We start from the raw sequence: 14510 nt of genomic DNA, 5'->3' as shown, positions 1-14510 counted from the left end.
AGTTTAGGGCAGAACTCATATCCAACTAAGGATGGGTTAGAAGCAGATTTTATGGGGGTGCTTGGGTGGCGCAGTCGGTTAAGCGTCCGACTTCAGCCAGGTCACGATCTCGCGGTCTGTGAGTTCGAGCCCCGCGTCGGGCTCTGGGCTGATGGCTCAGAGCCTGGAGCCTGTTTCCGATTCTGTGTCTCCCTCTCTCTCTGCCCCTCCCCCGTTCATGCTCTGTCTCTCTCTGTCCCAAAAATAAATAAACGTTGGAAAAAAAAAATAAAAAAAAAAGAAGGAAGAGATATGGCAGAAACTGATCTTGCATAGGATACTGAAGGAGGTCTTATAAGCTTAACAATACACTGACAGATTCTTAATCCATTTGATAACAATATAGCATATTGCTTTAAAGTTCTTATTAACCCCTTACTTGTGTTATTTTTTTTTCTATCATGGTGAACAAACTAGGGCCCTGGGGCCAAATCCTGACTGTCTCTTGTTTTTGTATGACCTGTTTGCAGATTCCTGTATTAGAGCGCCTGGAACTGTGCTTTAGTAGGAGTGAGTTTTTGACTCTTGATTCCTGAATATAAGCTTCACTCTTACAAGTTTATCATCACTGGTTAACAGACTGTAGTGTAGTCAGGTGCCATATGGGTGTCTGTTAAGGTTGGTAGCAGGAAGCAGGTCAAAACATCTGAAACAATTCTATGATCATCTTTGGAGCTGGCCTATGGAAATGCCCTCTGAGAAGATACTCTAATTCGTGTGTTCTGGAAGGTTAAAGGATATGCTTTTCAGACTAGTCCATTTGTGGATGTATACTGTGGTCTCTGGGACACAGTATAGGACATAAGAGCTGTCTTGTGTGGGATACTTCATAGACTTTGTTTAAAACTTGGACTATAATGTATATATCATAAAATTCACCCCTTTATATAATTCAGTGGTTAAATATACTCATAAAGTTGTACAACCATCACTACTATCGAATTCCAGAACATTTTCATTTCTCGCAAAGGAAACCCTGTACCCATTAGCAGTCATTCCCATTCTCTTTCCCCCTGGCCCTTGGAACCACTAGTCTCCATGCTTTTATCGATTTGCCTGTTCTGGACATCTCATGTAAATAAAATTACACAATATGTGGCCTTTTGTGACTTTGTGACTGGCTTCTTTCATTTAATATAATTTTTTAAAGGTTCATCTGCATGTATCAGTATCATTCTTTTTTGTAACAGTATTTGTTGTTTTGATATACTACATTTTATTTATCCATACATCCATGCCATCCATGATGGACATATGGGTTGTTTCTACTTTTTTCTATTATAGATAATGCTACTGTAAACATATGTGTACAAGTTTTTGGGTAGATGTGTCTATTCATTTCTCTTGGGAATAAACCTCGGAGTGGAATTGCTGGGTGATACGATAACTCTATGCTTAACTTTTTCAACAACTGCCAGATTGTTTTCTAAAATGGCTGCATCATTTTACGTTCCCATCAGCAATGTATGAAGGTTATAATTTCTCTATATCTTTGTCAGTACTTATTATTATCTGATCATCTAGCTATCCCAGTGGTGTGAAGTAGTATCTTGAGGTTTTTATTTGCATTGCCCTAAAGGCTAATGAAATTGAATATCTTTTCATGTGTTTATTGACTTACCTGTTCTCTGACTTCTGATTATGTGTTAATGTAGGGACAAGACAAAATGGATTAATAAAATAGCATTTTCTCCAATCTATTTTTTCTTTAAAATATTTTTTTTTCTGATCTCTCCCTCTCCCATCCCATACCCTGTCCTATTCCCCCAACCCTTAATATATCTGGGTTTATGAGTAGAAATTCTGGAGAGTATAGATCTGTTTTTTCTTTCTAGTGCCAGAAGGAGCCACTCCCTCTCTAACATACACCTCAAATCCTAGAAGGTGGAAGTGGGGTGGGGTAGGTAAGTGGTATACTTGGGGATTCTAATCCTATAATAACAGAGGATAGTGACAAACAACAGTCCCCTAAACAGCCCAGGCCCGGTGCTTTCTGCTCCATACCTTCAAAACTGTGTGTTCTCACCATGGTTGGTGAGGTAGGGCCTCCCATATTAGCATGCCCTATTCTGAAGCAAATTCTAGGTCTGACCATGGGACCTCCGAAACCAGGAATTACAGAGAGAACCATTTTGATTGTGGGAAGTGCTCCCACAGATACAATCCTCATCACGCCCAGTCATGCCCCTGAGATCCTGTGCTATCTAAATTCTTGACACAGAAGTTGGCAATGGAGTCTGTAGGAATACCACAGAATGAAGTAGTTTTTATTCTTCCATCAATTAAAGAGACACAGATACTAATATCTTATACTAAGATACTGTTATTAAGATACTAATATAAGTAACACACAGACACAAGGACATATATGTGGACACATATCCGCATACAAAGAACCACCCACAGTTTCCTTCCCGGGCAACCTAAACACTTACATCTAAATGTTCCATGGTCACATCTCTGAGGAACCTACAGGATGGATGGAGCAGCTGACAGAGGATGGTGTCTGCACCCTTGCAAAACAACATTACTCGATCTTCAGGTGTCCTCACTAAGGATAAACAAATTAAGAAGAGTAATCACATAGGCCCATTGTTACAAGAACTTGTCTGGGCCACTGAGGGATGGCATGAGGCTGTTCCCATGACATTTATTTCTGATCCTTTAGGGGGCTAAGCACTCAGTGAGCAGTCACAGAGGATAAATAATGCCGTAAGGGCCAGTGAGGGTGGGAGGAGACCTTATGGAACCAGTTCTTCCATGGGTTCCTGTGTTCCATGGGTTCTTGTGGAAGACTCTGATTCAGAATCACATTTAGCTTCTCACATTTAGGTTCTAGACCAAGGTCCATACCTAGTAAGGACCAAGAGTGAAAAATGACCTTCTTCCTCTTCTGTCTGAGGCCCAAACTAATTGAGAGTAAGATAGTATGAATTTCCCTTATATTGTCTGCCCCCATCTCTTATTCCAAGGCCAGGCTTCATGGATTTATTCTCTGTTTTCATCTTGGCTTTGGGGGTTCAGACAAGCCACTATCTAGGAACACTAAAGAAGTATATGGTAACAAGCTCTCAAAGAGAAATTATTTGGGTATGTGAGAAAGTAGGAATGGCTATGTGTTTGTATTTGAGGAACAGTACCTTTTTTTTAAAAAAAATTTTTTTTAATGTTTATTTATTTTTGAGACAGAGAGAGACAGAGCATGAACGGGGGAGGGGCAGAGAGAGAGGGAGACACAGAATCTGAAGCGGGCTCCAGGCTCTGAGCTGTCAGCACAGAGCCCGACACGGGGCTTGAACTCACGGACCGTGAGATCGTGACCTGAGCCGAAGTCGGACGCTTAACCGACTGAGCCACCCAGGCGCCCCTAGGAACAGTACCTTTGAGAAGGCATATGAGTGGGAGAAAACATCCGTGTGTATATAAAAGAGAAAGTCAACATGTGAATGTGTATGAAAGACAAATAAGGGGACAGGACTGACTAGGAGGGGCACCTACCAACAATAGACATCCTCTTGCGCACATTGCTGAAGTCCAAAATAGCCAGCAGTTGGTAGACTTTGGTCTCACCCATTTCAACTACTGCAATTGTCTCAGAGGTGCGGTAACGGAACACAAAACCAAAGTTCCTGGCAGCAGTGACAAGGGCACCTTCATCTGGGGACTGAGCCTGGTATACCAGCTTACCTGGTAGGAGAGAAGAGGGCAACAAGAGCCCGCAGAGATGTGCAAGTGAAGTCAACCCAGAAGTGACACCAAGGGACTTAAGTAAATATGGAGCCCAGACATCTTTCTTCAAACTTCCTCACAAGTTTGGCCCTAAAAGGCCAGATTGCATGACAGGTTTTTTTTTTTTTTTTTCCTTTCCAATATTTTCAACTTATTTCACAGACCTGAATTGGTATTACAGAGGTACATGGTATATGCAATATACACAAATGAACAAACACAATTACCCTCTTATTTTAGTGGGTAAAGATGGGTCAGGAGCTTGTTAAAATGCAGGTTCCTGGGCCCTATTCAAGCTTACTGAATCCAGAATCACAAAATCTGGGAGGATGACCCAATAAATTGAATTTTTAACAAATCTCCTGGGTGAGTTTCCAGCAAGTGGTTCTGCATAAACTGCTTCTACATGAGACTGGCTACACTTTGATGGACACTCCTATAAGATAGGATAATAAGGATAGGATATATAGCATAGGATAATATGATTGATGATAATAAGACTGATGATGTAACAAACAATTAAAAAATACATGAGTATTGTCACCTTTGAAACTCTCACTTGGGGAAGGTAAATGACTTATTCTGGTGAATAAGTCTTTCAATCTCATATTACTCAAGACATTTCTGTCTTTAATTTTTTTTACAGTAGAATAAAATAAAAATTTATTCTTTCCCATTTTGTCATTATAAGGTAATTTTAACTTCTAGTTTTCAGTGTCCAAGGTTGAAAAAATACTTTCCTAGATTGTGAAGAAACACTTCAGAAAATTCACAACAAAAACCCTTTCAGTCCTCAGTTGTAACATGTATTGTTTTTTTCTCATCACAAACTACTGAATTCTAGTAACTGCTTCAGATTATTTTGGTCCCAAAAAGAACTGGGCAAAAAACTGCACTGATCGATGCAAACACTTTAGCATCGAAAAATGTGTAACTCCTCTTTCAAAATATCACTACAACCTGAGGTATATTTTGGATTATTTCTCTTTGGAAGGTCAATTTGATTTTTTATTTTAAATGTTTGTTTATTTATTTTGAGAGAGAGAGTAAGGGAAGGGTAGAGAGAGAGGGAGACAGAGAATCTCAAGCAGCCTCCACACTGTCAGCATGGAGCTCACTGTGGGGCTTGAACTCATGAACCGTGAGCTCATAGCCTGAGCTGAAATCAAGAGCTGGAAGCTTAATCGACTGAGCTACCCAGGCGCCCCAGGCAATCTGATTTTTAAAAACAGTTATGCATTATCAGAGTCTTATACTTGTGGATAAGTCACACGGGACACATAATTTTATTTTATTTAAAAAAAATTTTTTTTTTTAATTTTTTTTTTTCAACGTTTTTTATTTATTTTTGGGACAGAGAGAGACAGAGCATGAACGGGGGAGGGGCAGAGAGAGAGGGAGACACAGAATCGGAAACAGGCTCCAGGCTCTGGGCCATCAGCCCAGAGCCCGACGCGGGGCTCGAACTCACGGACCGCGAGATCGTGACCTGGCTGAAGTCGGACGCTTAACCGACTGCGCCACCCAGGCGCCCCGACACATAATTTTAGGTCAGACATAAGACGTATCTATGAAACAGTAAGACTATTTTTCTTGTTTGTTTCCTACTTTGTCACGTAAGGCAATAAAAAATGACAAGTCCAAATATGCTTCAAATAATAGCAACTTGTTAGAATGCCAGGTCTGGAGATACCTGTGGTGGGATGGGATCTCACTGGGCCAAGAGAAATGAGATTTGGGTTCTTATCTTTGCCCTTCTTAACTATAGGATTTTAAGCAAGTCATTTAATCTCTTTTAGCTTCAGTTTTCCTCTATAAAACTGGGGTAATTTTTCTCATTATGCTTACTTAAGAGGGCTGTTGTGAAGCTTGTGGGAGATAATATAAATGTAAGCAATTTGTAAAACTAAAGCTGTTACTGGGGCGCCTGGGTGGCTCAGTCAGTTGAGTGTCTGACTTTGGCTCACATCATGATCTCACAGCTCGTGGGTTCAGGCCGGGCATCAGGCTCTATGCTGACGGTTCTGAGCCTGGAGCCTGCTTTGGATTCTGTTTTTCCCCCCTCTGTCTCTGCCCCTCCCCCACTCACACTCTGTCTCTCTCAAAATAAATAAACATTTAAAAAGTATTCAAATATAAGGTGTTACTAAGGGTATTACACTAAAGGTACGTTGCCTTAAAGGATATGATTTATTTGGTTGCCAAAATTCTTGTTTGTTACCAAAAAAAATTCTTCATTTTTAATCAGTCATTTCTCATTCATTGTTTGTCAAAGAGGTTTGAGTAAATTCATGGGTGTCACAGTCATATTTGATTGTTAAAGAAACCAGGCTATGTGGGGATACCTTGAAATTATGAAGCAACAAGAGGACAACTCAACTCCTCCTTCAGGAAGTCTTGTTAGAGATAATGCGGCTGATCTTGGGGACAATTCAGATAGATTCTGTGACAGAACATTGTTGAATCTCAAGATTGGAAGCTCCCTAGATAGCATCATTTGACCCCTATCCAATGACTGAATCCTCTTTAAGACCAAGAGGCTGTCTTCTACTTGAATATCTCCAGTGATGGGAAGCTCACTACTTGTCTATCCATCCCATTGCTGGACAACACTCCCTATTAGGAAGTTCTTAGATTAAGCCATTATAAATGATATCAAACCAAACCCACCTGTAGCCATCCTAGGTTCTATGACATATTCTTAGTCCATGAGACCACAGGCCCCTCCTCACCTTCCACTTTCTCTTCTGACATCACGGTATGACACAATGAGAGTGAGAGAAAAAACAAGTGTACCCAGCGATCTCCCTTTTTCACTGCTTCTACCAAAGTCTTGTCATAAAATGAAAACTTAGGATCAGCCAGTTTGTTGTAGGAGAAGTCGACCTTTTCTGTTTCCTGGAACACAGAAGTCAGAACAAACTTCTTAGTAGCAGCCTGACACTTTACAGAAGATCTATTTGGGGACAGCTTCTGGAACGTGATGAGAATTCTCAGGACGATGGGAGGAGAAAAGAAAGATAAATGGAGGAGACTTTGTGCTGGTTTCTAAGGCCTTTGTAGTTCTCATCATTCCCTTGGACCAGGAAAGATCCATCCCATAGGAGACAAGCTGAGCACTGCCTGGCAGACCCTTCTTGCCCCCTTTCTTCCCCAGCTACCCTGAATGATCAGTGGCCATCTTCACGTTCTATTCTTCTTCTTCTTTTTTTAATGTTTATTTTTAAGAGAGAGAGAGAGAGGGAGGGGGAAGGAGAGGAAGAGGGAAAGTACATGTGCACAGGGGAGGAGCAGAGAGAGGGGAGACAGAGGATCCAAAGCGGGCTCTGTGCTGATAGCAGAGAGCTTCTAAGTCCCAAATCCATGATAACCAAACCTGAAGATATGAGGAGGTAACTGCTCCATATTAATAAATGGTATCGGGAAAAAGTTTTGTCTCTGGCTGTCCTCTGTCTGATTTTGGGGGCTGGGAAGGGAACTGAGTCCTAAGTACAGTGACTATCACTGTGTTGCACTATTTCTATTTAATTCTACAGGGGCTAGAGACAAATACTGCAAGATAGAGGCAAGAGTATATAACAAGGAAGCTTCAGTACATACTTATCACAGACTTAATTTTGAGCCATTTTACTTGATCTGTCAGCATCTCTGGTTCCTTCCTGCTTCTAACCCTCATGGTCATTGCCCTTACCTCAATCTCTGGACCTAATATTCACTAACATTTTCCCAGTTCCTTTAGATATTGACTCTCATTCTCTATTTTGGCTAGGCTTTTGGTGGCCACCTTGGGTAAACATCTGTTTCTGACTTGATTTGGCCTTGAGACTCTTTTACCCCATCCTGGAGTGTGATGTTAGTAACAAACTTCTCCAATCCATACCAGGATTCTCAAGGATGCTTTTCCAGTTCTTTGTAGTTGTGGTGCTACCTGTGCTAGGCCCCAATATGTCAAGCACAGACACAACTGTCCTGGTTCATGCTATGTCAGGGAAAGGGAAGTTTTAGTGAGCTATATTGGCTCTTTTCTATATCACATCTAGAAGGAGTTTTGTCATAGTGGTGTTAAAGTATGGTCAGGTCCAGAGGCAAGCCCCAGACCTGGCCAACCACAGAATTGTGAGCTCTGGGAAGTTTGCGGTTCCAGTAATTTAAGATAATTCATCATATAGTATCTCCTGAGGCTTTTGTAGAGCTGGGCTCTTACACTGGCACACTCTTTGAACTGGAAGCTGGTGAGTGATGTGAGAAAAGCTGAAGAGGTAGGCATGAGGTAGATCCTGCATTGCCATCTTATAGGCAATAGGGAGTCACAGCAATTTTCTGCTGAAAGTGCATAATTAGGGACGTCTGGGTGGCTCAGCTGGTTAAGCATCTGACTTCAGCTCAGGTCATGATCTCTTAGTTTGTAAGTTTGAGCCCCGCATCAGGCTCTGTGCTAACATCTCAGAGCCTGGAGCTGCTTCGGATTCTGTGTCTCCCCCTCTCTCTGCCCCTCCCCCCGCTTGCACCCTGTCTTTCTCTTTCTCTCTCTCTCTGAAATAAACATTAAAAAAAAGAGAAAGTGATATAATTAGATTTGTGTCAGATAAAGTCCTCTGGTAGCAGCATGGAAGACATACTGGAACTAGCAAGATGAGAAGCAGGGAGATCAGTCAGATCATTCAGTAATCCACAAGAGAAATGATATAGTAACAATAAATATTAAAATAAGGGGATGGTTTGAATATATAGGGAGCTAGAATTATGCAACATGATATGAGGGGTGACAGAGGGAAAGACTTAAGAATAATTTTATATTTCCTCATTCACTGTGATAGGATACCTGTCAGGAGGAGGTTTCTGATGGACTAAATTGGAGATACTTGAAGAACTAACAGGTAGTAATGAAAGCAGGCATATATAGTTTTGAAGTTTAGGTAAGAGATTTGAGCTAGTTTCTAATCTCCTCTTCCAGGCAAGTAATGTTTGAGAATACTGCACCTGGCTGGGTACAGCAGTGAGGCAGGGCTGGCTTGGAGCTGCAGTACAGCATGACCTGAGAAGTAGCATTCATGGATAATTCTGAAATTGAAAGCCAAACAACCAGTTAAAAAAGGTTGAAAGGCAAATCCAGGTACCAGACAAAAGGATGGAAACTGGGGATATCAAGTGAAAGGAAGTGGATTCAGAATGGAGGGTAGAGGTGGCAACTGAAGAAACTCCTGGAGATGCTGTGACATAGCTATAATTAGTTTTTATAAAGTATCTTTAGCCTTGGCCATGGGTGGGAGGGAGCTACAAAGGATTCCTCTGATAGATGTATTTGGAGTTCATCAGTAAGTATGTGGTAGTTAAAGTCATGTAAATACATGAGATTATTCCGGGAGACGATACAGATGGGGAAGAGGTTCAATAATAGAGCCTTGGAGAACATCAGTCCCTATGGCCAAGTTGATGAGAAAAAGCAGACAGGAAGAAAAAACAAGAACAGAGCTATTTAACAGGAGCCAATGGACAAGAAAACTTTAAGAAAAAGTGGAGTTTAGGTGTTAAAATCTGCAGAGAAGTTGAGTAAGGACTTAACAGCAAGGCAGTCATTAGTGAGCTTGGCTAGGATAGTTTCAGTGGCTATCATAGGACAGAATCTTATTACAGAGAGTAGGTTGAAGAATAAAGAAAGGTGAGGAGTTAGAGACCTCTGTAATTGCCTGTTTACTTATATGGCTCCTTCTCAAGTCTGCCAACTCTCTGAAGGTAGGGAAAATGTCTCTTTTGTTTTCCTCCAACCTTTAGCATTTACTCAAAGTCTGACATATGGTTGATACTCAGTAAGTATTTTGGACTGATGGGAGACAGACAATGTGTAGAGGGTAATACAGGAATGGTTCTAAGTGCTTTTTAAAATATGAAATTTATTTTTAGTGGTTACCTCTGGTTAATGGGCTTAGGGTTATTTTAACTCATTTTTTTAAACTATTTTAAGTTAATACTCTTTTTTAGAATAGTCTTAGGTTTACAGAAAAATTGGGCAGAAGTACAAGGAGTTCCCATATATTATCTCTCTCTTCTTTCTACTCTGATTTCCTCTATTCACATCTCACATTAGTGTAGTACATTTGTTACAACCGACAAACAAATATTAATACGTTATTATGAACTAAAGTATATAGTTTACAGTAGAATTCTGCATCATACAGTTCTATGGGTTTTGAAACATACATATTGTAATGAATCTACCATGACAGCATCACACAGAATAGTTCCGCTGCCCTAAAACTCTCCTGTGTTCCGCTCTACTGCTTCATCTCTCTCTCCACCTCTCACCAAGCCCCTGGCAACCACTGATCTTTTTACCGTCTGTACTAATTTGCCTTTTCCAGAATGTCATATAGCTGGAATCATAGTATGTAGCCTTTTCAGATTAGCTTCTTTCACTTAGCAATATGCATTTTAAATTCTTCCTTTTGTGTGTGTGGCTTGATAGCTCATTTATTCTTAGTGCTGAATAATATTCCATTGTAGGGATGTACTATTTTTTTTTTTTTAAGGAAGGGAAAATTTGAGCTGAAGGGAAAGAATCACATAAGAAGAATAACTTTCAGATATTAAGAAGGAGCGAATACAGGATTGACTGAGGTTCCTGAAGAAGTAGAAAGGGATGGAATGTAAAATATACAAAGAGACTTGTATTGAAAGAAAACAGGATACCTTTTTTGAGACTGAAGGAAACTAGGTAAAGGTGTGTTCTGAAGTATGTATGGAAAAGGATATTTAGCTGATAGTTTGAATTTTTCTCAGTAAAGTTGAAGGCAATATCATCTGCTGCATATTGGGGACAGAGGGGGATATAGTAGAAGGCCTGAGGGTGAATTCTAGAATAGCTAACATGCAGAATTAAGTATGACGCTGATCACAAATTAGTAAAAAATTATCCAAATAATATTGGAAGCCTAAAAGAGGTTGGAGTTTCTGAATTTTTAATGAGTTTGTGATCTCCAAAAAGTGCTTGGCACTCTGAGATTAGAACAGAGAAGGATAGATGGCTTGGTTAATTAAAGGTTGAGATTTGGTGAGTGATTAAAGAGAAAAAGGACTAGTAAGGTACTGAGGATATTTATGATCCTGGGTACAGATGGGGGCAAGACAGGAAAGGAAGTAAAGCCAGGAGGAATTGACAGACTTGGAGAAAAAGGAGAGCTGAGGGCTTGTGAGTTTTCCAAAGATAAGAAAGTAGGCATAGGGGCACCTGGGTGGCGCAGTCGGTTAAGCGTACGACTTCAGCCAGGTCACGATCTCGCGGTCCGTGAGTTCGAGCCCCGCGTCGGGCTCTGGGCTGATGGCTCAGAGCCTGGAGCCTGTTTCCGATTCTGTGTCTCCCTCTCTCTCTGCCCCTCCCCCGTTCATGCTCTGTCTCTCTCTGTCCCAAAAATAAATAAACGTTGAAAAAAAAATTAAAAAAAAAAAAAAAAGAAAGCAGGCATATATAGCAGAAGTCAAGTACTAAGAGAGATAGAGAAATAAAGTATGTGACCAGAGATCATGATGAGAGAGTTTACAATTTCAGAGTAGTACAATTCTAGATAGTGACATGGAAAAGGGTGCTGAAGATTTTTTGGGTACTACAGGTCATCTGAAAGGCATATTTTTTCTGACATCTGAAAGCATCCATGGTGACAGATCATCCATAAAGTAGCCAGTACCACCCAAGATGATAGTAGGGATTGGGTACAGAGGAAGAATAGGAGCCAATTTTCAAAGTCCTCAGTGAATGAGATGAAGAAGTCAGAAGATGCATAGATGTCAGTGACAGGAAGAGTTAAGAAGGAGCATTGGCAGAAGTCATAAGCATCACAGGAGGAAAAATTATATGAGGAAGAAAAAGTAACGGTTTAAAGTTAGCACAGGATAATGAAGACAATACATTTGGGCTTTTGGTATGCAGAATAGGAGAGATGGAGGAAAAGGGATGTTCTCAGGGAAAGTCAATCAAGGCAGGGAGAAGAAATCATTTTTATGAAGAGATGAGGCAACAGGTAAGCTTGTTTACAAGAGAAAAAAGAGTCCAGTGATCCAGTGGAACACATGTTATGATTAATCAGTAGTGGAAGGAAGAGGTAGGGGAAAGGAACTCCAGAATAACAGTTTATTCCCTATAAGCTATAACTTTGTTTATATTGCCAAAGTCATTTGCAGAGTCTCTAGAAGGGGACTTAAGGGGGGAAAAAGTAGATTTTCTATCCCTTTCCCAATCTCTTTGGATAGATAGGGGTGAGAAAGTAGTTGGGAGCTGGAGTTAGCTATTTGGTATATAAGTCAAGTGGCTAAGGGTTTGGAATTCGTTATAGAAGGAAAGGGATAGGGTGAGGAGTATCATGAAGGTAACAGACAAAGCCCTATGAAGGGATGTTTAATATCAAATCTATAAACAAAAGCTGAGATCCAATACTGGAGAAAATAGTCAAAATGAACCAGCTAGAAATAGAAAGAATGAATAGGAAGATATTTTTATAATTGTGTGGGATACAACTATTCAGTATGTTGCAATATAATGTTCCTGAAGCTATAAAGGAAAAAGACTGACATGACAAATTTGATCACATACATTAGAAACTTCTACACAGAAAAAAAAAAAGAAACTTCTACACAGAAAAAAATATAAACAAAACCCAAAAGACAAAAATGGGGAAAGTAACTGTACTGTATGTGCCAAAGGAAAGGTTGTTATTTTTACTTTATAAAAATTACTTTCAAGTAAGAAAAAAAGGGCAAAGAATATGAACGGGCAACTGAGAAAATAACTAGAAACAGGCAATAAAGTGGGAAGGGGAAATAAGCACATAAAAATGATTCAATCTGATTAGTAATCAGAGAGAGGTAAATAACATGAGATGCCATTTTAACCAATTAAATTTCTAAAGATTAAAAAATTATTAATACTCAGTACTCATAAGGATATGAGAAAAAAAGAATTATGATATATTTTTGGTGGGATTATAAACTGATGCAATCTATCTAGGAGCAATATGGCAATATTAAATGTGCTAAAAATGTGGCTACCCTTTGACCAATCAGTTTCACTCCCAGGAGTTCATTCGAAGGAAATAATTATCAGAAGAAGAGACAAAACTGTAAGTACCAGGGTGCTTACCACAGTGCTATTTATAATAATAACAAAATAAAATGGAATAAAAATAGGGGATTGGTTAAATAAATTAAGGTACACTAATACAAATGGATATGCCACTCATTCAAAATGATGATGTGGACCTAAATTTACTGACATGGAAATGGGACTAGAATATAATGTCAAGTGAATAAAAAGGAGGCTGCAAATAGGATACATGCTATGATGCTTCCTCTTTCTTTCCTTTTTCCCTTTGTTCTCTTTCCTCTCTCCCTCCATTCCTTCCATCCATCCATCCATCCATCCGTCTATCATTAGATCTTGATGTATATGTGTGTGCATATACACACATGGAAAACACGTGAAAGAATATACCCCCAAATTTTACATTGGTTTTCTAAAGGAGATTGAATGATTTTCACTTTCTTCTTCATACATTTCTGCATTGATTGGATTTTAAAACAAATTTATTTTGGAGAAAGAGAGCCTGAGTGGGGGAGGGGCACTGAGAGAGGGGGCTCCAAAGAGAGTTCTGCAGTGACAGTAGTGAGCTCGAGTTCTATGCAGGGCTCTAACTCACGAACCATGAGATCATGACCTGAGCCGAAGTTGGACGCTCAACCAACTGAGCCACCCAGGCACCCTGACTGGACTTTTTTAATATGAGGAAAGACTATTTTTCAAATAGGAAAAAAGAAAAAAGAAAAAAGAAAGAAAGCTATTTTGATTTTAAAGCACAAACCCAAATCCCCTCAAATAAACATAGATCATTTATATAATGCTTTCTGATATTATGGGCCAATAAAAGCTTTACTATTTCAGGGGCTAAGGGGCTCTCAATTTGTGTCAAAGATGCTGCTGTTTAGCATGGTCTCAGCTCTCACGCATATCACAGGTAACTGTAATCACTCACCTCAGAGACTTCTACTTTCATTCCCTTTTTGTCATAGACATGACCTGTTGATAAGTAAAGAGAGCAGAGACTTGGCAATGTTTAAATTATTTTTTTGCTGTGATAAAATACATATAACATAAAAATTTAACCATTTGTTAGCATACAATTCAGTGTCATTAATCACATTGACAATGTGGTACAATAATCACCATTATAAATTTCCAAAATTTTTTCAGCATTCTAAACAGAAACTCCCCAATTCCTCCCTATTCCTAGCCCCTGATAACCTCCACTTTTTGTCTCTATAAATTTGTCTATTCTAGATATTTCATATAAGTAGAATCATACACTATTTCTTTTTGTGTTTGGCTTATTTCACTTAGTATAAAGTTTTCAAGAATCATCCATGTTGTAGCATGTGTCAGAACCTCATTACTTTTTATGACTTAGTAATATTGCTTTGAATGGATATACCACAATTTGTTTATCCATTCATCTGTTGACGGACACATGGTTGTTTTTACCTTTGGGCTATTGGTGAATAATGCTGCAATGAATGCCAGCATATATCTATCTGTTTGAATCCCTGTTTTCCATCTTTTGAGGGGAATATACCTAGGAATAGATTTAGGGGGTCATATGGTAATTTAAAGGAAGGTTAACAGCTTATTGCTTCTGATTCTATCATCCCAGACTTCCCATCAAGCTTCCTTGAATCTCCTCAGGCCACCCAGCCCCTAGTGT

At 39.6% G+C, this 14510-nt stretch overlaps 1 protein-coding gene across 1 annotated transcript in view; it reads right to left on the bottom strand.

The window, feature by feature from the left end:
* Positions 1 to 14510, bottom strand: part of LOC112854555 (phospholipid-transporting ATPase FetA-like) — a 100749-nt gene that overhangs the window by 13635 nt on the left and 72604 nt on the right. Inside the window, exons 15-18 of the mRNA XM_086683463.1 lie at positions 13785 to 13828; positions 6501 to 6666; positions 3538 to 3726; positions 2475 to 2590 (exon numbers count right to left, since the gene is read on the bottom strand). Coding sequence (XP_086539589.1) covers positions 2475 to 2590; positions 3538 to 3726; positions 6501 to 6666; positions 13785 to 13828 — 515 coding nt within the window. The remainder of the gene's footprint in view (positions 1 to 2474; positions 2591 to 3537; positions 3727 to 6500; positions 6667 to 13784; positions 13829 to 14510) is intronic.

The sequence above is a fragment of the Puma concolor genome, chromosome D4, assembly GCF_028749965.1.
Source record: "Puma concolor isolate L17-30 chromosome D4, mPumCon1.1.hap2, whole genome shotgun sequence".
In the NCBI taxonomy this organism is placed as follows: Eukaryota; Metazoa; Chordata; class Mammalia; order Carnivora; family Felidae; genus Puma; species Puma concolor.
This window is presented reverse-complemented; position numbering and strand designations above follow the sequence as displayed.